The sequence below is a fragment of the Panthera pardus genome, unplaced genomic scaffold (assembly GCF_024362965.1).
Source record: "Panthera pardus isolate Hobbes unplaced genomic scaffold, ASM2436296v1 HiC_scaffold_15, whole genome shotgun sequence".
In the NCBI taxonomy this organism is placed as follows: Eukaryota; Metazoa; Chordata; class Mammalia; order Carnivora; family Felidae; genus Panthera; species Panthera pardus.
In genome coordinates, this window is record NW_026526710.1 from 14,856,773 (window position 1) to 14,881,599 (window position 24,827).

Below are 24,827 nucleotides of genomic sequence, written 5' to 3' on the forward strand. Positions count from 1 at the left end.
TATGTTTTATGAACCATCAGTTCCTTCTCTTCTCTCCCTCTGTTTCTATCCTGCACACTCTCTGGGTGCCCTGAAGTTGTCCTACAGGCACTGAGCTTATATTCACTTTTTTTCTTAGGTGTTTGCTTCTGTGTTTCATTTTGAATAGTTTTAATTGCGTGACATCAAATTCACCCTTCTCTTCTTTTACAGCATCCAATCTGCTGTCAATCTATCCAGTGTATTTTTAAATTTCAGAACATTTCATTACGGGAGTTTTAAAGAAGTTGGTCTTTGAGAAATGTCTTCCATGTCTGCTCCTCAACACGCAGGCATTCATTCACCCACAGTAACGGAGGAAATGTTGTTCTAATAACTGTTTATGAATCCCCTGCTGATCCACACTGTGCAGAGCCTGCCTGGTAGGTGAAGAGTAAGGGGACAGACTCCAGACCTCAGATCTGGGGACCTGGGCCAGACCTACCGATTGCTTTGTGCACAGTCCTGCTGGGGCTGGAGGAGAGTGTGACATAGATGGGAAAGGGGTTTGTGTCTCACTTCCCCATCTGCCTGTGTCACTGTGAGCATCACCACTGTTATCATAGGACTGACAGTAATAGTCAGCCTCATCCTCAGCCTGGGCCCCGGTGATGGTCAGAGTGGCTGCATCCCCCGAGCTGGAGCCAGAGAATCTGTTAGGAATCCCTGTGGGCTGCTCACTATCCTCATAAATGACCAGCACGGGGGCTTGGCCTGGTTTCTGCTGATACCAGTTAATAATACTGCTTTCGAAGCTGCCTGCCTCGCATGTAATCCTGGCCGTCTGTCCCAAGGCCACAGACACCGCAGGTGGCTGAGTCAGTTCAGAAGCTGCCACAGAACCTGAAAGAGAGGAGAGTGCATCTGAGAATGAGAGTCTTATTTTCAGAGAGTACGTACTCTGCAGTGTCCTCTGTTCTGAGCAGAAGGTCAAAGTCAGGCTGATCCTTGGTATCTCTTGGGGGCTGAGCTATGGGGAGAGGCACCTGTGCAGAGAATAAGGAGGGGGAGCAGGAGAGGAGTCCAGGCCATGGTGGAGATGCCCCAGGCTCTGCTTCTGAACCCACAACTGGGAATGGGGCATCAGAGCTTCTCTTAACCTCATAAAGGGGATGTCCTCATGCAAATCTACTTCCTTCTTTGTGGCCTTTTTGAATGGCTCCCTGCTAAACAGAGAATAGCTGTTACTTAATTTACATGGGCCCTAAAACCAAAGCCTGTACTCAAGATCTCCAGAACTCTCTCTAAGGTTGAGGGGAAAACACTGACCCCCTCCCTCCAAGACATGCACACACATTCAGTCTTTGTCTGGGGCTTCCTCTCTGGGCTTGTCAGGAACACCTCAGTCATCCACTGTAGTGATGAGATCCATGGGGTAGGGCTGGGAGTTCATGAAACCAGAGTTTGTAGAGACATTGGTCATACTGTTGTGTGAGAGGCCAGAATTCGATCATTTGACACAGTGAGTTGTTCATGCAGTGTTGAGGCCATTTTCTCTTTGTTTGTGTGTGTTTTATGTGTTAGAAAAATACATAGGAGAAAATCACCAGGATTCAGGGCTAGGCAAAAATTTTTTGATGAAATGTTTAGTAAAATGAAAGTTTAATAAATTGAACCTCATCAAAATTAAAATCTTCTGCTTTGCAAAAGTTTCTAAAGAGGATGAAATAAACAATAGAAAACATTTGCAAAATACATCCAACAACTAGTGTATAGAGTATACAAAGAACTATCAAGACTAAATATTAAAAAGAAACCATTTAAGAAATGGGCAAAAGAGTAAGCATTTCATCAAAGACAATACAGAGATTGAAGTAGCACAGGGAAAGATGTTCATCATTAGCCATGAGAGTCATGCAAACTAAAACCACAATAAGGTATCACTACATACCTATCAGAATGGCTAAGATAAAATATTGTGACAACCCCAAATGCTGGCAAGGATGTGAAGGAATTGCATCACTCACGCATTGCTGATAGGAATGTGAAATGGTGCAGTCACTCTGGAAAAGAGTTTGACAGCTTCTTAAAAAACTAAACTCGCACTTACCATGCAACCCAGCAACTATACTCTTGTGCATCTATTTCAGAGAAATGAAAACTTATGTTCACAGAAAAACCTGTGCATATAATTTCACAGCACCATTATCTATAATAGCCCCAACTGAGAACAATCCAGATGTTTTCCCATGGGTAGTTGATGAAACAGACTTTGGTACACTGAAACCATGGAATACTACTCAACAATGAAAAGGAAGGAACTCTTACTGCACACAACAATTTTGATGAATTTGCAGGGAATTATGAAGAATGAAAATGGCAATCCTCAAAGCTAAGTAATGTGAGATTCCCCACCCCCTTTGTTTCTTTTTCAATATCACTTCTGAACACACAATATTTTAGAAGTGGAAATGAATTATTGGATGGCATGGATAGAAGCAGAAAAGGGAACTTGAGTGGGGAAAGATGGATGTTGTGATAAAGGACAATATAAGGGATCCTTGTGGTGATGGAACTCTTTTGTATCTTGACTGCTCTAATGGATATACAAAGCTACACATGGGTCTAAATCACATAGACCTAAATACACAGACACACACAGACACTAAAGTACATATGAATACAAGAAAACCTGGGGAAATCTGAATGTTAAAAAAGGGTGACTATTTAATCAACCAGTTCAACAACAAGATAAAAAGATGCTGAAAAGATATTCAGTGTCATAAGTTACCAAGAAAATGAAACTTAAAAACATACTGAGACATCAGTCCAGACATACTAGAATGACTGTATAAAAACAAACTGATGGTCTTCAGTGCTAAAGGGATATGGAGCAACTTGAAATCCCATCAATTCCTGGTGATAATGAAAATGCAGGGGAGCCTCAGTCAGTTAAGTATCAGACTCTTTAGTATCAGCCCAGGTCATGATCTCGAGGTCATGAGATTGAGCCTCACATTGGACTCCAAGCTGAGGGCAGAGCCTGCTTGGGATCTCTTTCCCTCTCTCTGAAACTCCCTGTGTGCTCTCTCTCTCTCAAAATAAATAAATTAACATTAAAAAATAGAAAATGAAAAATCAAGCATTCACATTGGAAACTAGTTTAACAGTTTCATAGAGTGTTAAATATGTATCTATCATATGACCCATTAATTCCATTTCTAGGTATTTACCCTAATGAAATGAAAACTTAACATCCACAAAATAACTAAAAAATGTTTTAAATGTTTTATTTGAAATTGTCATAGAGTTGAAACTGGAAATAACCCAAATATACCTTAACTGGGGAGTGGATAAACAAACTGGTTCATCCACACAATAGACTTCTACTCAGCAATTAAAATGAAATGAACTATTAATACTTACAAAAACATAGATGGATCTCAAATGCATTATGCTTAGTGAAAGAAGTCAGAACCAAAAGGCTACCCATGTATGATCTCATTTATATGATGTACTTGCAAAGTGCAAACTGTAGGGACAGACAACAGACCAGGAGTTGCCAGGGTTTGTGACTAGAGGGAGAGTCTATTGCAAAGGGGCATTGGGAATTTATGGGTAATTGAGTGACCTGTCATATACTGCTATAGTGGAAGTGCTTACACCTCTGTGTGCAGGTTGTCAAAACTCAGAGAACTGAAATATTCACTAAAAGGATAGTTTTTAGTGTATGTAAATTGCAACTCATTTTAAAAAGGGGAGAAAAAAGAAAGGAAAGGAAAAGAAAGGAAAGAAAACAAAAAGCTGTGGTAGGCAAAGATTCCCAGGAGCAAACTCTCACTTAGAGATTAGTGTAGGAGGTCTAGACAAACCTGAGAATACAACCCAGAGTAAAGGAAAAGATGAAGAAACAGGTATGAGCAGGGAAGGACATTGGCCTGGGAGATTGTCACAGCCTGGCCTGCAGTTGAAATTGTGTGAACTCTGATACAGGGTGTGTTCTTCATTGTCCTACAGAATAGGGTGAAGCATCCAACTGTCATCCCACCTACATGCGGAGGTCACCAGATGCAGGCTGCCATCAGGAAGGGGGCATGTCGCTGGAGTGCCAGCTCTCTTCGGCACAAGTAGGTCCTGGAGCTGCAGTTGCCAACATGCCCCACCTCTGGGAAATGAAAGCTTCAATCCTGTAGGTAAAGGTCAGGGATTCTGGTTGTCACACGGGACAACTAGTACAATCACAGACTCAATATCATTATTTTTGGTGTTGTGACCATTATAGAACAAAGTCAGCAAGACAGCCAGACACACACACAAACACCCACTCTAGGACAGGAAAAAAATTTTGGAAAGAGCATATGAAAAAGGAACACACAGCATAGGATACAATGGGATGTTAGAAAAATTAAGTAGAACATGACTAATGGGGAGTCCTTCAGACATCTCCAGAGAAAGAGATTGAGAGTGAGAACTTTTGATAACTAGTGAGAATGGGGAGCTGGTGAGGGGTGGAAAGGAAGAAGGGAGGGTGATGCAGAATGAGTAGGGGGGAGTGGGGAAAGGAGACTTCTTTGAACACACTCTCACTCTTGGCTCAGCATGCCTTGCCACCCCTGTCTTACCACCTACATTTTTCCTCCTGGCTCAATCTTGTGACTTGTTTCAGATGCTCCCTGAGTTAAATTGTAAATAACTTACCAGGCCCAAGAGATTCCCCAAATGAGACAATGGTACTAAAGGACTTCCTTTCTGGAGGACTCTAAAAGGCCACAAGCTACACAAGAACTTTTGACATATATTTTCATTCCTGGTCTCAGGATCTCCTAGCAATTGGTGAAGGCAAAAACCACTGATGAGGAACAATCCAAGAAGTGATATCATTTTTCACACTGGTCATTACTCATTTTCACATGACAAGAGCTGACCAGTGTCTCTTACTGAGACCCTGATCCTGCTATAAACTTGACAAATAAAAATGGCTACTCATGGAATTCTTTAACCCCTTTTAACGGATGATTTGTAGTTGTCACTCTCCCATTGGTTGGGTACCATCTAAGCATGACAGGGAATGCTCTTCATCTGCCTCCCTTTTCCATTCACTGTCTGTACTTCACGGTGTGTCCTTCTGTCTGTCCACTTAAGGCTACTGGGTCATTTCTTCCAAGTTATAAATACCAGAATTCCCCAGGAGGGCTTGGAGGTGGTATGATTCACACTACAAGTTTGGATATTATTTCTCTACCATCCTCTCTACTGCTTTTCCTCAAATGTAAGTAGTGGAAGGAAATCCCTACTAGAGGGACCTATGTGAGGCCGTTCTAGAACAAAATGACTGCAAACTCTTGGTAGAGAACAACCCTCTACATAAGTGAGTAGCATGGCCCTGTGATCCCCTGTGACTGCAGCCAGCCAAATGCTAAAAGAATTCACTGCAAGACTGAGACTTGATGTTGACCTCTTCTCTTGCTCCTCTTGCACCCTTGCCCACTCCCTCTCCAGAAAAGCCACCTTTTTTCTCCTACTCACTTGCGAGTTGTCCATGCTGTGGGCAGTTCCTGGACTTTCCATGACTAGGGGGACCCAACCTGACTTTCTGAGATCCAGCATCAAAATCCCTCCCAACCCTGCTCAGGTCAGTGCCCATGGATGTTAACACAGTGTTAACTCAATTTTAACACAAAAGTGTGAGTGTGTGTGAAAGATGCTTGTTTCCCAGATGCCAGAAAAACCATGGAGGAAATCAATATGTCTGGTAAGTTTGCCCACCTCTCACCAAATGCACTTGAGGTGGATTACTCACAGGGCTGAGATTAAGAGGAGTCAATATATTTACCACTTTAGTGTTCCCCCTTCACCATGCCCTGCTATTGTCCCAGTAGAGGTGGTCCTGGACAGACCCTAGAAAAGTCCTGCAAGCAGGAGGTGGATTCATTCTTGGCACCAAAGCTGAGAATTGACTACAGATGGAGAATCCCAAGCCATGTTCCATGGTGGTCCTACCACAGATATCCTAACATGCACACTGTTTTTCTACTGGACCCCAGCTCTGCAACCATCATGAGTTCAAGGCTGTCTGTACTGCCTCCACTTGGTACCAAATGTTTCCTTTTGAATATTCAATATGGCAGTAGTCCCATTATACTCCATGATGAAATTGTGGTGAAGATATTCACTGAACCAACCTCCTTGGTTAACTCCAGAACCCTGTGATCTGTGTCCATCCCCTGAACAGATACCCATTATGGACAGGGTCTGATGGCTCTTGATGTCATTTCAGCCCAGCTACTATTTCAGAATCCTTTTACTGCCTGAGCTGGTCAGGTCTTTTCCAGAATTATGATGGAGGAAAGAGAATGTTGTGTTGTCATAATTACCTAAATTATGAAGTATGTCTACATCTCCATAGTGGTGTCTTGGGATAGAAGTTTGGAATGACAGGATTTGTAAGAAGAGTCAAAGATCCCAACGCCCTGGAGAGGAGCAGGCAGCAGCACCCCCTGTGTCCCCATGGGGAAGAAGAGAGAGATGGTGGGAGGTCTTCTCCTCATTTCCCCTTTGTCTGTGTCACTGTGTCATAACCATATTGGCCATCGATTGTATGGCTGTCACCACAGTAATACTCATCCTGATCCTCACACTGGATGTTGGAGTAAGAGGTCAATCCCAGAGCTTGAACCTTAGAAGGGACTGGGGATTCCATCCCCCTTGTTGTGGCTTCCATCACTCTTAACCTCCATCACATCCTGAGGGGACCTCTCTGGTCTCTGTTTATACCATTCAAGTATGTATTTGCTGTGCTCATTGTTCAGGGTGCGGTTGAGCTTGACTGAGGCTCCAGGGGAGGCAAATGTTGATGGAGGCTGAGTTAGCACAGACAGAGCACAGAAATCAGGAAACACAAAATGTGAGAATGAGCTGAGTGTAATAGACACAGGACAGAGGTCCCTGGGGATTGTCCTTGCAAAGAAACGTCAGGGGGTTGGAACCCTGACCTATTGGGAAAATGAAGGGCAGGAGGCAAATGGGATCTCAGTCCCTGGTATGGAGTGGCTTCAATGAGCTCTGCTCTGAGGCTGCCCCACTGGGACTGAACTCTCCAAGCTCCCATATTATCCTCTTTATGGACCCCAGCTCTGCAACCATCATGGAGTTCATAAATGGAGTGCAACCATTTATGGAGTTCAAGGAAGGAGGAGCATCAAATGCAAATCTATTCTCCATTCTTCAATGTGTCTGCCTAAGCTGTTGTCTGAGCCCTGAGCTTAAAGACATCATGCCTGTAATTTCCTGAGTTCAGAAGAAGAGGAAGGTGTTGTTTTCAAGAGTGGAGAGTTGATTTTACACAAGTATCTTCAAAGGAAGCATCAGTCACACCCTTTGCACTTGAGCACAGCCCAGTGGATTTGGACTTATTGGGGTCCCAAACCAAGACCCACAGTGCCCTCTGGCGCCCCCAGGATGAATGTCATCCTACATGTATTACTAGTTCAACAAAATGACTACTTTTCTTTTTTTTTTTTTGCATCTTGACAAAAATGTTTTTATTATTTATTTATTTATTTATTTATTTATTTATTTATTTATTTTTCAATATATGAAATTTATTGTCAAATTGGCTTCCATACAACACCCAGTGCTCATCCCAAAAGGTGCCCTCCTCAATACCCATCACCCATCCTCCCTCCCTCCCACCCCCCATCAACCCTCAGTTTGTTCTCACTTTTTAAGAGTCTCTTATGCTTTGGCTGTCTCGCACTATAACCTCTTTTTTTTTTTCCTTCACCTCCCCCATGGGTTTCTGTTAAGTTTCTCAGGATCCACATAAGAGTGAAAACATATGGTATCTGTCTTTCTCTGTATGGCTTATTTCACTTAGCATCACACTCTCCAGTTCCATCCATGTTGCTACAAAGGGCCATATTTCATTCTTTCTCATTGCCACGTAGTACTCCATTGTGTATATAAACCACAATTTCTTTATCCATTCATCAGTTGATGGACATTTAGGCTCTTTCCATAATTTGGCTATTGTTGAGAGTGCTGCTATAAACATTGGGGTACAAGTGCCCCTATGCATCAGTTCTCCTGTATCCCTTGGGTAAATTCCTAGCAGTGCTATTGCTGGGTCATAGGGTAGGTCTATTTTTAATTTTCTGAGGAACCTCCACACTGTTTTCCAGAGTGGCTGCACCAATTTGCATTCCCACCAACAATGCAAGAGGGTTCCCGTTTCTCCACTTCCTCTCCAGCATCTATAGTCTCCTGATTTCTTCATTTTGGCCACTCTGACTGGCGTGAGGTGATATCTGAGTGTGGTTTTGATTTGTATTTCCCTGATAAGGAGCGACGTTGAGCATCTTTTCATGTGCCTGTTGGCCATCCGGATGTCTTCTTTAGAGAAGTGTCTATTCATGTTTTCTGCCCATTTCTTCACTGGGTTATTTGTTTTTCAGGTGTGGAGTTTGGTGAGCTCTTTATAGATTTTGGATACTAGCCCTTTGTCCGATATGTCATTTGCAAATATGTTTTCCCATTCTGTTGGTTGCCTTTTAGTTTTGTTGGCTGTTTCCTTTGCTGTGCAGAAGCTTTTTATCTTCATAAGGTCCCAGTAATTCATTTTTGCTTTTAATTCCCTTGCCTTTGGGGATGTGTCGAGTAAGAGATTGCTACGGCTGAGGTCAGAGAGGTCTTTTCCTGCTTTCTCCTCTAAGGTTTTGATGGTTTCCTGTCTCACATTCAGGTCCTTTATCCATTTTGAGTTTATTTTTGTGAATGGTGTGAGAAAGTGGTCTAGTTTCATCCTTCTGCATGTTGCTGTCCAGTTCTCCCAGCACCATTTGTTAAAAAGACTGTCTTTTTTCCATTGGATGTTCTTTCCTGCTTTGTCAAAGATTAGTTGGCCATACGTTTGTGGGTCTAGTTCTGGGGTTTCTATTCTATTCCATTGGTCTATGTGTCTGTTTTTGTGCCAATACCATGCTGTCTTGATGATTACAGCTTTGTAGTAGAGCTTTCACTTTTTGCAGATGACATGATACTATACATGGAAAATCCGATAGACTCCACCAAAAGTCTGCTAGAACTGACACATGAATTCAGCAAAGTTGCAGGATACAAAATCAATGTACAGAAATCAGTTGCATTCTTATACACTAACAATGAAGCAACAGAAAGACAAATAAGGAAACTGATCCCATTCACAATTGCACCAAGAAGCATAAAATACCTAGGAATAAATCTAACCAAAGATGTAAAAGATCTGTATACTGAAAACTATAGAAAGCTTATGAAGATAATTGAAGAAGATATAAAGAAATGGAAAGACATTCCCTGCTCATGGATTGGAAGAATAAATATTGTCAAAATGTCAATACTACCCAAAGCTATTTACATATTCAATGCAATCCCAATCAAAATTGCACCAGCATTCTTCTCGAAACTAGAACAAGCAATCCTAAAATTCATATGGAACCACAAAAGGCCCCGAATAGCCAAAGTAATTTTGAAGAAGAAGACCAAAGCAGGAGGCATCACAATCCCAGACTTTAGCCTCAAAATGACTACTTCTGAGCCCTCAATAGATGCTAGACCCTTGGTGAGAGTTTACATGCCCCACCTCAATGAGACATTACAAAAATAGTAGCTTTTTGCTTAAGGCACTTGTGGGTTGAATTATGTCCTCTAGCCCCCAAATTTATATGTTTAGATCTTAATCCTGAGTATCTATCAATGTGGTTTTATTTCAGTATAAGATCATTGAAGATACAATTAGGTAAATTAAGATGAGGTTGCACTTGGGCAGGGTGGGTCCCTAATCCAATTTGACTGGTGTCTTTATAAAAAGGGGAAATTTGGGGACAGATTCTGACAAGGAAGAACACCACATGAAGATAGAGGCAGAATCTACAAGCCAAGGAATGCCAAAGATTGCCAGAAAACCACCAGGAGCTGGAAGAGAGGCATGGATGAGATTCTCCTTTACAGCCTACAAAACAACATCATCCCTGCTGGCACTTTGATCTCAGACTGCTGACCTCCAGAACTGTGAGACGCTACATTTCTATTATCAGCACTGCCCCTCTCCCCAGTTTGTGGTGCTGCTATCCCAGCCCTAGAAAACCAATACACTCACCCATCAGAACTCTGCTCTCAGGGCAGCAGCAGAAGCATGGCTGGGCTCCTTCCAGTTGCTTTAGTCTATTATAAAAGCACCTTGGGAGGGTCCTCCTGCCATGTGCTTTCCCTCTCTACAATGTCTGATTCTCCTCCCCAGGGGCCTGCCTCAAGTCCCCCAGACAGCAAAGATTCTATCCTATAACCTAAGGCTCCTCCTGGGATCTTGATGGAAATGGTACAAGCGGTCTCCAAGGGTCTTGTCCTGTGTCATAAGGATATTCTGTAGTTTCCAATGCAAGTTAGCAGCATGACTGTGTATATTCAGAATTACTAGTTTGTCGGAAACTGTACAAACTCTGTCTCACAGAACTGAGTCTAACAGTAACAATAGGCAATAATGAGAACACTGCAAAAGGGGAAATACAGAGTCTTATGAGAATATTTGGCAAAAGCATCTCACCTAGTCTTCAGGACTCCAGGGAGGGATAAGGAGCAGGAAGCAAAGATTCACCATGGGGTGGGAGAAAGGGATTTATGAGGATATATGGTCATAGCGATGTATACTTGTGATTCAGTTGACAATCTCTGCCTTTTAATTGGTTTGCTTACTTCGTTCACATTAATGTTCTTATGGCTGTATCTGAATTTACATCTGCCATTTTACTTTTGATTTTATATGTTGCATGGTTTTTATGTTCTTGTCTTCTTCCTTTACTGCTTTCTTTTGCATTATGTCAATATTTTCTAGTGTCATTTAAACTTTTTAATGATTGTTTTCGCTATATTTGTTAGTTTTTCTTAGTAGTTCCTTTGGAGCTTACCATATGTTCCTTAACATAACCGTATCCACATCGGATTTATACAAACTTAATTCTAGTGAGGTATAGAAACATTATTTCTGTATACTTCCATCCCACTTCTTTTTTTTCCCCCATCTTCCTCTTGAGATTCTATTATTATTGTAGGTATTATGTCTATATATGTTACAAACTTAACAACCCAATGTTTTCATAGTTATAATTTTACGTCTTTTAAAGAAGCCGAGAGATAAAAGAGAGCAAGTATCTATTGACTTTGTTATAGGTACCTTCATTTTTACCATCCATGGTTCTCTTCATTTGTCCTTTCCATTTGGAGTTACCATCCAATGTCATTATCTTACTATAGTATAGCTTTTCCCTTGCTCACCTCTTTGTGCGGTTATTGTCAAATAAAATTTATCTATACTGTTCTGTACAATTGCTTTTTAAATCAGTTTACAGAAGAAAAATGAAAAAATATGCACTTACACTATCTTTTATAATTACAGTAGTCCCCCCTTACCTGCAGAGGTTGTGTTCCAAGACCACTAGAGGATGTCTGAAACTACAGATAGTTCTGAGCCCTATATATAATTTTTCCTATAAATACATATCTATGATAAAGTTTAACTTATAAATTAGGCATAATAAGGGATTAACAATAATACCTAATAACAAAATAGAACAATTATAATAGTGTACTGTAATGAAAGTTGTGTGAATGTGGTCTCTCTCAAAAACATCTTATTATAATGTACTCACTCTTCTTGTGATTATGTGAGATGATAAAATGCCTATATGATGAGATGAAGTGAGGTGAATGATGTAGGCTTTATAATGTGGTGTTGGGCTACTATTGACCTGCCAATACATCAGAAAGAGGATCATCTGTCTCTAGACTGCAGTTGACTGTGGATAACTAAAACCATAAAAAGCAAAACCATAGGTAACGGGGGCTAGTGTATATAATTACACGTATTGGTACTCTTTCATTATTGTCATTAGTTTGTTGTTATAAATTTGATTACTCTTGAGGGTCACTTGCTTTGAACTTGAAGAACTTTCTTTAATATTTCTTTGGATGGTGGGTCTGGTAGCAATAGACTCTAATTTTTACCTGAGAATACCTTTATTTCATCTTTATTTGAATTTTCCTGGATATAAGAATCTTGAATGACAATTTTTTTTCTGTCAACACTTTTAATATATCATTCCACTGCCTTCTGACCTCCACTGTTTCTGATGAGAAGTCATATATTAATATACTGGGGTTTCCTTATACATGATGAGTCAGTTTCATCTTGTTGCTTTCAAGATTTTCTTTTTGTTCTCCACTATGTGGATCTCTTTGCAGTTTGCCAAGCTTCTTGGACGTATATTAATGTTCATCAAATATAGATGTTTTCAACTAATTTTTTGAATATTTAAAAAATTTCTTCTTTCTTTTCTTTCTTCCTTCCTTCCTTCCTTCCTTCCTTCCTTCCTTCCTTCCTTTCTTTCTGGCAATTCCATTATACTCATGCTGGTATGCTTAATGGTGTCCCACTTGTCTCTGAGGTTTCATTCATTTTGCTTCATTCTTTCCCCTCTCATATATTGGGATGGCAAACTTTCTCCATCAATATTTTTTTTAAGTTTGTTGTAGTTTTCTTCTGCTAGTTGCAATCTACCTTTCATCCCCTTTTGTGATTTTTTCATTGCAGTTATTGTTCTTTTCAAGTTCAGAATTTCCACTTGATTGCTTCTCATATTTTTTCCCTCTACTGAAATTCTCTATTTGATAAGACCAAGTCATCATAATTTTTTTACTCCTTTAAGCATGGCTCCCTCTGGCTCTTTAAACATATTTATAGGGGCACCTGGGTGGCTCAGTCAGTTAAGTGTCCGACTTCAGCCCAGGTCATGATCTCACGGTTTGTGGGTTCGAGCCCCGCATGGAGCTTTGTGCTGAAAGTTTGCCTGGAGCCTGGACCCTGCTTCGGATTCTGTGTCTTCTCTCTCTTCCCCTCCACTGCTCGTGCTCTGTCTCACTGTCTCTCAAAAATTAATAAAATAAATGTAATAAAAAAATAAAAGAAACATTTATAATAGTTACTTTAAAGGGTTTTTTTTTCCTGCTAAATCCAATATCCTGGCCCTCTTGTGGGTAGTTCCTGCTGTTTCCACTTTTCCCCCTTGTATGGTAACACTTTCCTGTTTCATTGTATGTCTCATCAATTTTTATTGATTGTTGTGTAATTTGAGATGATATTTTGTAGCAACTCTGGGATCCCATCCCCTTATCCCCTTCAAGGGCTTGTTGTTGCTTCCTTATTTATTAGTTTTGTGATTTGTCTGGAATGTTTTACTGAAGTCTGTTTTCCCTTCAGCATGAAACCTCTCATTGTGCTCCTCTGATACACGAACTTGGATATGCACGGTCACCCTGGGATAACAGAGCTCTTTTTAACTGTCTTTTCTTCTGTTATCTCTGTTGTCCTCCTCTGTTGGCATCACACTCAGAAGTTAGGTTTCACTAATTGCCAGCTGAATGCTCTGTCGTTTTTGACAATGCCCTGAGCATAAGTTTCTCCACATTCCGATCCAATTATATTCAAGCCCCAATGCAATGATAATTTTGAGGCCTGCTTTTGAGATTTACTCTGACCCCAAGAGGGATTTTCTTAGTTTTCTCTTTCTCTGGTTCTCTCTGGTAAACTAACTGGCCTATGGTTTAGCCAGTTGCTCTCATGCCTACCTCCAAGTTGTTTACCACCAAAATTTTTATGGTTTCTGAGAACATCCTTAGGTTTAATCTTTCTCACAATCTGTTCCAAATAAAGTCTGTTCCCTTGGTGAGAGTTTTGGATGTCACTGTTCTTATGGCCTACCTTTCCATAGGCAAAATCTCTTCTCCATGGGTGGAATGGGAGAAATGAGTTACCCACATATCTCAGTGACCTTCCCCCTCTTTACAAGGAGGACTCTAGGTGGGTGCAGCATCCTGAAGTCTTCTCTGTTTATCTCTCCTTATGAGTCAACTGGGGTGAGGGTGGCTGGAACCCCAGTACTCTCAGCCTGCTGGATCTAAAGTAGAGTACCTATGTTATGAGTGGGGGCTGGGTGGAGGAAGCGTATTGTCTCATCTGGAATTTAGTCTCTGCAACATGCACCTGTAAGAATGAGAAGTACTAATGGCCTGCCTCTGCAGGGAGAAATACTATAGCCCTTGACCAGGAGTTGAATAAAGAGGGAGCCCCATATTTGTGGCCACAACCAGCCTGAGTGGACCTTTTGGGGGACTGGAGAGGGAGGTAGTGAGTCAAAAAAATGGGTTCTTGCTGCTCTTACTAAGATTTAGCAGATTTTCTTGAGTAAATCTTTATTCATTTGCTATTTTTCCATAGCACAATTTTCTGTAGACCTTTAGTGGTTGGGTTAAAAAAATAACAAATAGGGGTGATTGGGTGGCTCAGCTGGTTAAGTGTCTGACTTTGGCTCAAGCCATGATCTCACAGTTAGTGAGTTGAGCCCTGCATCAGGCTCTGTGCTGACAGCTCAGAGCCTGGAGCCTGTTTTCGATTCTGTGTCTCCCTCTCTCTCTGCCCCTCCCCTGCTCGCGGTTTGTCTGTCTTTCTCTCTCTCTCTCTCTCTCTCTCTGTCTCCAAAATAAAAAATAAACCTTAAAAAATATTGATTTAAAAATTAAAAAATAACAAATAAATAAATATTAATATGTTAATATAAATTCGTTGATACAGCAAAAGATATTCCCTGTAATGCTCTACTCAGAATTTCTCACAGAGTCATGATTCTGCTGACTTGTCAGAACAGGGCAGAAACTGTCTTAGAACTGAATAGGCTTTTAAAATAATAGCCTTGGAGAGTTCCTCCTTCTCTCTCCTGTCATCATCTGGATGATCAGCAAATTCAAAGCTCCCATTTTATCTGCTGTGATTGAAAGAGATAGAGTATATGAGGATTAACAACTTTCATGAATTAGATATGTGGAAATAACTTTGTCCATTATTGAAGTAATTTAAATTAACCAATTATAGACACATAAAATTGAATTTAATAATCAATAGCCATGGAATGTCTTTAGCAGTGTTTGGAAAAGAACCATAGTTGATGCAGAAAATAAAACAAGAATATGAAATTTGAAGTGTTTTAAAAACAGCATATCTTCCAATTAGCTAAGGTAAATCATAGTCAGAAATGATGTAGTCAAAAAAATTAATCTCTTGTATACACATGAACTATCAATTCCAATTTTGGCAATTGTGCATTCACATTTTGATGTTCAATAAAGAAATCTGCCAATCGTTACCAAAAAGTGCAAATGTTTCCCACTGAACTTTCAAGTTCTCTTGCAGGGTGGAGGTATTCTTGACACTAGGAGAGAAGGATGGTCCATAAGATGTTTCCTTATACCTAAGAGAAAAGGAAAGGTTCTGCATTTATGGAAAACAATCATTTGAAACTAAGCACATTTCCACTAGTAAGCTAGTGTACTGGCAACTTGTTTGGGGGGTCTTTAGGGTTTATGATATCAAGCTTTTTTCTTTATCTGTTGTTAAATTCCAAGTTTTAAAATCTTTGTTGTTTATATAAATATCCAATGCATTTAATACTTACATTTCATTTTTTTTAATTCCATGAAACTTCAATGATCTAATTTGGTTTCTGCCTCCATTATGATCCTGATTTTATGACTCTCTTTTTCAGGGAAAGTTCTGAGCCTGCACTGGGTGACTCCAGAGTTTGGCACAAACTTGCCTTGCCCATTTGCCCCTCTCCCTCCCTCCAATTTTCTATCCAGGGGGAGCCTATTTCTGATACTGAATATTCCCAAAACTCAGAGCAAAAGGATAGAAAAAAAGTTATGAAAATGGAACGTAAGTACTATCTTGGACAAACCTGAGATCCAATCAAATAAATTGTAAAAGTATTCCCTTATCCAAACAAAGACTTCCAGCTATGATATGAGGTAAAATATGCCCTTCCTAATAAAGACACCTGTACCAGAACATATACTTGTGGAGCTTTCAAACTTCAGATAACCATACAAAACAGGGATCATTAAACCACATCCAGTGGGACAAACTTGGCATCTCACATATTTTTGTATGGCTTTTGACTTCAGAAATTTTAATACTTACAAAGAGTTACATTTTAAATGGTTTTACAAGTACTTATGTAATATCTTCAAATTTGATTTTGGGCCCAACAAACCCTAAAATATTTACCATCTGGCCCCTTAAGAAAAGGTACCAACATCTGAAATATCAAGAACACAGAAACATTTGAAAAGATGCTCAACCCCAAGCATAATAGGAAAAATATAAGGCAAAACTGTATCAAAATAGCATTTTTCACCTAAGGTTGGCAAAGATCATATATTTTTTGCTGGCATTATAAATTGGCACAATCTCTGTGGAAGGGAATCTGACAATGATAGATGGACATTACAGACACGTATTCCTTTGACCCAACAGTTCTGCTTCTAGAAATGTATTGTATGATCATACATAGTCTGAGTATCATCATAGTGTTATTTGTAAGATCAGAATTAGCATTAGGGTCCAGTTGATTAAAATGTTCCTGTGGAATAATCTGCAGCCTTATAAAGAATGGAGCAGTAATATATGCCCAGCTGCTTCTGGAAAGATGTACAAGAGTTGCTATATGTGATGGTCTTTGATATGCAATACCTGGGCAGGGGACTTACTCTTCACTCTACCCTACGTAAAGTCTCATTTGGGTTCCTTGGAAGCAGAGTCTGAAAGAGGAGTGGGGGCCCATGTGATTTACTCAGGAGTGTTCTTAAGACAGGAAGGGAGAGAGGGGAGCAGGGTGGGCAAGTTAGAAAGGTAAAGTCTGGTCTCTGCCTGATCCTGTAGGGAACTCTGGAGGGTAAGGTGTACCATGGGATGTGTTCCACTTTCAGGTGAGGGAACAAGGATTATGTGTCCCTGCACCAATCGTTGGCTACCAGACGGCGGGTGGTTACTAGACTCCTCTTCATGAGATGTCTTCAGAGGCCCATGGGCATATCGCTAGAAAAGGCCAGAACACCCTCCCTAGATGGAAGATGGTCACACCACTTGACCTGTGGCACCCAAAGCATATTACTGGTACCAGCAGAAAAATTTCTCCTGATGTGTGTATATATATCTAGTGCTCGAACTCAGATTAATTAAATTTGTTCTAAAGAATTCCATAACTTCTCACAACAAAAGTCCTATGACCCAAAAGAATGAAAATCAGACCATCTTCACACCTCTCCTGTGTTATATTGAATGCTAGTGAAACAGTGAGGCAGCATCCACAATGCTCTGGAAAACAGATTTTGTTCCAAGAATGTTATACTTAGGGCAATCACTGGCTGAGTGAATGGAAGATTGGGTTTTAATTGGGTCTCAGCCCTTGCCCAAGATGGGAGGATTTTTCTGTTTGTTCATGATCATGTTGAAATTTTTAATGCAGCATCCTTTTCAAGGTGTCGCTGTGAAGCAGGTGCATTATATCAGACTATACAGAAGTACTCAGCCTTGTCCTTGGACCGTGCCCTAGAGATGGTGAGGGCAAGCTCTGCCTGTGAGAATGAGTTGTAGAGGAGGTTGGCCAGGTTTCCTCTGGAACCATCTTGGAACATTCCCAGTCACGACATGTCCCAGACTCAGAGCAGGTAAGGATGACTGTCAGCTCAGGCATCATTATGAAGGAAGGCTCTTAGGTCACCACCGGCTGCGAGCTAGGAACTAAAGAGAACAGAGGGAGATGCACATGAGCACTGCAGTTAGGAGAGTCCTTTACAAAGCCCCTTGTTCATGCCCCTTCTCCAAAGCCCAAGGGGTCTGCCCTGACATTCTTCATCCTGCCCCATAGTGCATATTGAGAAGATCTCCCCCTCGTAGCTGTGTGTCATCCTGAAGCAGTCTCTTCATCCACAAGGATTTTTGACCTAGTGTGTTTACTAAAGAGATGGGTTCGGGGCAGAGACTCTAATCAGGGCTGACTAGTCTTTGCCAGAATGGAAATGGAAATGCCCACTCAGAATATGGGCATATTTCTATATAGTGTGAATGTTCTGATGAAACTATTTCAGTGTCCTTGTTCACACCCTGTGGAAGACATTTAAGGAGCATAAGAAAGGTGATGCTCTGGCAAAAGGTGGGAGGAAATAATTGGCGGACGTGAGACTGAGGGAAGGAGAATGCATGGTAGGAGGAAGTGATAGCTGTTTTATTTGAAATGGTTGTTCATGTGTGTTTTGAACATGTATGTACTATATTACTCAGAACGAATCTAGATAATAATGTCTATTACTAAAATAATAATAAAACGGCAAGCTGTTAATGACCTTCTCATAAATCCATCACTTAGTTCTGAGGTGGAGTGAGTAGTCTTGTAGATTGGATCCTTGCCTCCTGAGATTACCATAGACAGGTTCCCTGGGAAGAGTACAGGTGTTCAACTTCTGCTTACATGGTAACATGCAAGAGCCGCCTTTTCTTCTGCTCCATGCACTGTTAGTACAAAGAGCAAACTCAGTTCCCTATGGTGCAGGAAACACTATTTTTCTTAATTCTTTTGGATTCTTGTGTCCATAAAATAAGGCATAATATTCAAATAAAGAGCAAGACTACCTCCAATGGCAGCAAACATGCCGCTTGAATATAATATGATTAATGACTAATAAAGCTAAAGCAAATAAACTAAAAATACACAAATATCAGTCCCTAAATCTTTAGGATTCAGATTGAATGAAACAAGATAGTTTCATAATTGTAGAAAGTGAAGAAGAAAAGAAAAAGTAAATTACCAGAACAGATTCAATGTAAAAGGAGTGGCACTTAACATAGAAATTCTTTGGACACATGTGTGTTCTTGCCCTAATTTCCCTGATTGTACTGAACAGAAAAACACTGGTAGATATTTTGACCATAGAAACACCTGAAGTATTTCACATTGCCTCTATTAAAAGTAACAATCTTCTCATCTTTTTATAAAAATTTTGAAATGTATATAGTCATTACTTAAGACAACCCTAGAGGCTTTTCCTATACTTTGAGACTCATATACACAAGACACAAAGGCCTTTATAGCTCTAGAAATGTCTTATTGGAAGCAATCCTGTTTACTCAATGTCTAACTTCTTTGTTTCTTGGTAATGTTTCCTAGCATAAACATAATAACCACTTTCTCCAAAGGAAATTGTCATACAGATGAGGGAAACAAAGACAAGAAGCATGTAATTTAAATTCCATCCCTTACAGCATGCAGCCCACTGATATATACCAGAGACCTGCAGCATGTAACGTTCCTCTAGGAGTTTATGGCTGCCTTAATGCCTTAAGGTTCACACTTCTTCAAAAACTGAAAGCTACCCTTAGGCAACAACTTAGGTTTGTGAGGATGTGGAGAAAGAGGATCTCTTTTGCGCTGCTGGTGGGAATGCAAACTGGTGCAGCCACTCTCCAAAACAGTATCGAGATTCCTCAAAAAATTAAGACTACAACTACCATATGACCCAGACAATTGCACTACCAGGTATTTATCCAAAGGATACAGGTGTGCTCTTTCAAACGTGTACATGTACCCCAATGTTTATAGCAGCGTTATCAACAATGGCCAAAGTATGGATAGAGCCCAAATGTCCAAAGATGGATGAATGGATGAAGAAAATATGGTATATATGTGTGTATATGTACATGTACATGTACATATACATATACATATACATATACACACACATTGGAGTATTGCTCAGCAATCAAAAAGAATGAAACCTTGTCATTTGCAACTATGTGGATGGAACTAGAGAGTGTTGTGCTCAGTGAAATTAGCCAGTCAGAGAAAGACCAATATCATACAGCTTCACTCATATGAGAAATTTAAGATACAAAACAGATGAATATAAAGGAAGGGGAGCAAAAATAATATTAAAACAAGGAGGGGGACAAAACATAAGTGACTCTTAAATACAGGGAAGAAACTGAGGGTTGCTGGAGGGGTTGTGGGTGGGGTGATGGACTAAAGGAGTAAGGGACATTAGGGAGGACATTTGCTTGGAGGAGCACTGGGTATTATACATAGGGGATAAATAACTGAAATCTACTCCTGAAATCATTATAGCACTATATGCTAACTAACTTGGAATTAAATTAAAAATAAAGAAGTAAATTAAAAAAAAACTAAAAGCAACCTTATCTTGAGAACACCAAATCTTCAGAGTCCTGTGAGACCCTGCTTTCAGGATCCAGAAATTTCTTGGGGACTTATGTTAGCTATACATCTTCTCCCTCTGCAAACTCGAAATATATAAGTCTCTCCCTACACTTGCAACCACAGCTCTTTCTGCCCATGAGTCCTGTCTCCAGGCTTTAATAAAAATCACCTTTTTGCACCAAAGATGTCTCAAGAATTCTTTCTTAGCTGTGTGCTCATGAACCCCATTTCACTCTCCATCAATATCACCTTAAAAAGAGACACACTAGTATGGGGAATGATGACACCTGCCTTCCTATGCATTAGTAAATACTTTATAAAGAATCATGCAGGGTACCTGGTAGGCTCAGTTGGTTAAGCATCTGACTCTTAGTTTTGGCTCAGGTCATGATCTCAAGGCTTGTGAGTTAGAGCTTTGCATCCCACTCTATGCTAACAACGCATAGCCTGCTTGGGATTCTCTATCTCTGTCTCTCTGTCTCTCTGCCCCTCCCCCACTCATCCTGTCTGTCTCTCTCAAAATAAATCAATAAACTTAAAAAAATAGAATCATGCTGATGTAATTAGAGTCAGAAAGCAAGTCTCATAACAGATAACAAGACAGAAAATAACAAGGCAATGGCCCCTTCATGTCCTGCAGGATTTCCTCATGAGGACATATATCCTTCAGGCAGGCACAGCCTCTGATCATTCTTACACAAACATGAGGTGGTAACTCAGGACGTTATTCAGTGTCTTTCTTAGCACATGCCATGTTGCAGTTCACTTAGAACCCCTGCTAGGACTCAAGGTGTGTTGCTCTTCCAGTCTAGATGTCTGAAGCATGAAAGTACTGACCATGTATCAGGGAAAGAAAACAAGGCATAGAGAAGATTTAGGAAATAATTCATAGAAGAACATTATGGGAGAGACTAAGATCTATTCTAAACTGAACATCCATCACCGTTTGCTCATGAATGAGGTCATTGCCAGGACATGGTACTTCCAGTGCTAAACACAGAAAGTTCTGCTCAACTGGGAAGAGACTTGGTCCTATCCTATGTTCTGAGGATTATGCTTAGGTTCGTTCAATGCACAAAGAATTCTTGGCCATTATTTATGTATATGTGTTGTTAGAAATTTTTATCGTTGGCATTTCAGCCATAAATTGGGTTTACAACCCAATCAGATATGTGGGAGGCCCCTGTGGAATGGGGACATGCCCAGCCAATAGCTCTTCCTTGTGGAAAAAAGGAGCTGTTTTGGAAAAAGCCCACCCTTGGAGCAGGCAGTCCACATGCAGGGCTGCTACCAGGACAGGGGCTCATTGGTTTCAGGGAAGGGAAGATTCTACCTATCACAGAGTCTCAAGTCACATTTTCCTCTGTTCAGGTTCCTTGGATGTGGGGTAAAAAATGAGGGGACATTGGAAAAATCACCTTCCCTTTATCCTCATTCCGTCAGCTATGTCTTCAGATCTTTTCTCAGGTGGTATTACTTTAGTCACTGACATGCAGAAGAATGGCTCACCAAGGAAGCTCATGTTGACTAGGACAAGGCAGAAAGCACTGAAAAATGTCTTATATTTCAATTTTTAAATGTGATTTATCCATACATTAGGATATATTCTGGCAGTAAAAGTAACTAAATACCAGTACATGCTACAACATGGATGTAACTTGAAAATATTCCGAGTGAAAGAAGTCATTCTCAAAAGATACCATATTGTGCAACTCCATTTATATGAAATGTCCAGACTAGGCAAAATTATGGAGACAGATTGTAGATGATTGATTGCTAGGGACTGGGTGAATTGGTGGGAAATGGGAAATGAATGCCAATAGGTATAGAGTTTCTTCCGAGGACAATTGAAATGTGATGGTGGTGATGTTTCACAATTTGGAGAATGCACTCAAGGCCATTGTTTTAAATGAGTGAGTTTTATGGTATCTATATATAACTCAAAAAAGCCATGAAGAAAACGAAAACGAGTAGGTTGGAAACTGGGTTGACTAAGACAACACCAATTCTGGAAAACTGATTCTGAGCCAGCCTGCACTGGTATGTGAAATGGAGCCATTTAAAGTGAGGATTCCCTGGGAATTGCAGGAAGTGCACTGCACAGGCTCCTCCTGGTTGGAAGTTCCTGCCTTTGCAGAGTTAGAAAGAGTCACTTCTAGGACCACATCACAGAAGCAAATAGGCTCTGTCATTTATTTCCCAGACAATTCAGCAGAGTGTGTTTCATTTTACTTTATCTTGCGAAGAAAGGAGAGCAGACAGACCTGAATTCTCAAGACCATGCTGCATGAAGTCCCTCTGCACGGGAATGGAGGGAGGCTGTAAGTACAGGGAAGGTTTTGGTCTCACTTCCCCATAAAGTGGGACCACTGTGTAAATGCTACTACCAGCATATGAGGAGCAGTGATAATCAGCCTCATCTTCAGCCTGGAGCCCAGAGATGGTCAAGGAGGCCGTGTTGCCAGACTTGGAGCCAGAGAAGCGATCAGGGATCCCTGAAGGCCGGGAATTTACACTATAAACCAGGAGTTTGGGGGATGTGCCTTCGAGCTGTTGGTACCAGGAGATGTCATTACATCTCCCAATGTCATTGCTGGTGCCAGCACAGGAGATGGTGACTGTGCGTCCCAGATCCCCGGACACTGAGGGAGGCTGATTCAGGGCAGACTGGGCCCAGGACCCTGAAAAGAGAAAGAACATGTTCTAGTGAGTTCAGTGCTGGGGGCCCAAGTGAGTGTGAAGAGCAGACAAAGATCAGTCCAGATGTCCCTGTGGACTCTTCCTTGAAGGCCGCACCTGTGTCCTGAGTGAGGAGACCGAAGAGGACCAGAGCCCAGGCCATGGTGCAGATGCCCCAACAGCACTGCCTTCTGAGACCCCAACCCTGGGCCTGGCTCCCCAAGACCTCTCTTATCCCCTTCCCCTTGCTCAGAGGAGGGAGGGGCCTCCATGCAAATGTGCTTCCTGCACCTGCCTCTCTCACTCACTCTTATTTGGCTCTCTATTCTACATACTTTTGCATCCCTGGGCAGCAGAGCTAAGCTATCCAGACTTGAAAATGCTTTGACATGGGTTTTCTGAATCGTGACAGACTGAACTCATGCCAGAAACTAGGAATTCAAGCCAGCCTTGGAATGTTTTTTATCTCCCAATTGGGGAAGTCCTGTTTGGGATGGGAGAGGAATCAGAACCCCTTTGCTGTGTGTGAGGAGGGTAAGAGCACCCCAGGCTGGTTGAGATTATGGGAGATTCAATTACTCCTTCCCAGGAGCATAGGCAGAGCTGGGGATCTCATTCTCCCTCAATTCTGCCTTGGTGCCCCTCAGGTTCTTGGTTTTCAAGCATCACTCTCTTCCCTGCTCTGCAGTGGTTTGAAGTTAGGAGATGTTTACTGGCACTTCAAGAAAAGGAATTATTGGGACACAATAGCTATTATATACCCCTTCCCTCATGTGCTACTAAGCAGTGGCTCCAGAAGCCACTATTTGGACTGCATACAGGACTAAACTGTTGCATCCACACGACTCCTGAAACAGAATGCTATGGGCACCAGTGACAGTTGCAACAAAGTTTATTACAATGAGAGGCAAGGCCGACAGATAGGGACCAACACTCTTGATAAGAGTGTGGCCCTGAACAGCCGGAGTACAGAGTTTTTAAAGCCGATCACATCGTTTTATCATTATCTGGGAACAGAACAGATAAACAGTTCCCAGATGAGTTAGAAACAGTTGCCAGATGAGTCAGAAACAGTTATCAAATGAGGTGATTATTTTAGACTTTCTGCCGCTAAGTTGCAACCAGTGGATCTCCTTGACCTTGTCTCTGATTCTCTTTTTTAAGCTTTTGTTTCCTTCATTGGTAAAGGCTGATTCACAAGAGTATGAAGTATGATTTACAAGAGTAAAAGCAAGGTTGTTATCTTTTGACCTTCGGTGTCAGAACAAAGTTGTTATCTTTTAAGCTAAGCATTAGCCCTACAGTACAATTTAACCCTTACAAAACAAAAAAGATTTCCTTTCCCAAATTCAGGCCCATGCTACCCCCTAGTGGCCTCAGATGATAAGTGCCGAGCGCAAAGAAAAACACTTGAGAGAAAACAGGAAACTCCAGCTCTGCTCCTCCTCCTGCCCTCCCTCCAAGCCCTCCAAGGCCCCCTGATCCCTTCTGATGCAATTCAAGATGCTTTCCTTTTGGCCTTCACTTCCTTCCCATGAAATATGGCTCTGGCAAAATCAAGTGGCCCAGATTCTCCCTCCCAGATTCATGTTGTTTATCCCCGGAAGGCCATGTCACAGGGATAGTGTATGTGAGGTGAATGTAGACTTCAGGCTGAGGAAGAATCACACCTTAAATTAATCCAACCCCAGTGGTTACCAGGATGAGAACAGCGGGACTACTAGAAAATGATAGAACTCTCAAAATGGTTAGAAAACAAGAATAATGCATGAAAGAGAGCTCAATCCAGATGGAGAAATACCTCATTGAAATAAAGAGAAAGATTCCTGTGTTTGAGCCTCCAGGAGGAGGGACTGGGGTCAGTATTGGCCTCAGGGGTCCAGGGACTTCTCACCAGGGCAAGTCTGTGTGCCACAGGGAACACAGGGTGTTCTCTGTCTCTTGCCTCTGTGTGCACAATTAGTGACCTAATATCAGAGCTGTGTGCCTTGCTGGGACAAAGTCTCTTCATCCACAAAGAGATGCTTGACCTAGTGTGTTTTTCTAGAAGGAGGTAGGCTT

At 41.2% G+C, this 24,827-nt stretch overlaps 1 protein-coding gene and 2 gene segments (V, D, J or C); all 3 read right to left on the reverse strand.

The window, feature by feature from the left end:
- LOC109277787 (immunoglobulin lambda-1 light chain-like) overlaps positions 1 to 1,106 on the reverse strand; it is a 208,049-nt gene extending 206,943 nt beyond the window's left edge. The window contains exons 1-2 of the mRNA XM_053902153.1: positions 1,005 to 1,106; positions 563 to 861 (exon numbers count right to left, since the gene is read on the reverse strand). Of these exons, the coding sequence (XP_053758128.1) occupies positions 563 to 861; positions 1,005 to 1,050 (345 nt within the window). The 5' untranslated portion in view covers positions 1,051 to 1,106. The remainder of the gene's footprint in view (positions 1 to 562; positions 862 to 1,004) is intronic.
- The window catches only part of LOC109277418 (immunoglobulin lambda-1 light chain-like), a 287,721-nt gene that overhangs the window by 188,613 nt on the left and 74,281 nt on the right, over positions 1 to 24,827 (reverse strand).
- On the reverse strand, positions 17,589 to 23,006 carry LOC128777106 (immunoglobulin lambda variable 2-18-like). The segment is given in 3 exon segments: positions 17,589 to 17,617; positions 22,352 to 22,768; positions 22,884 to 23,006. Coding segments are annotated over 3 exon segments (492 nt in total).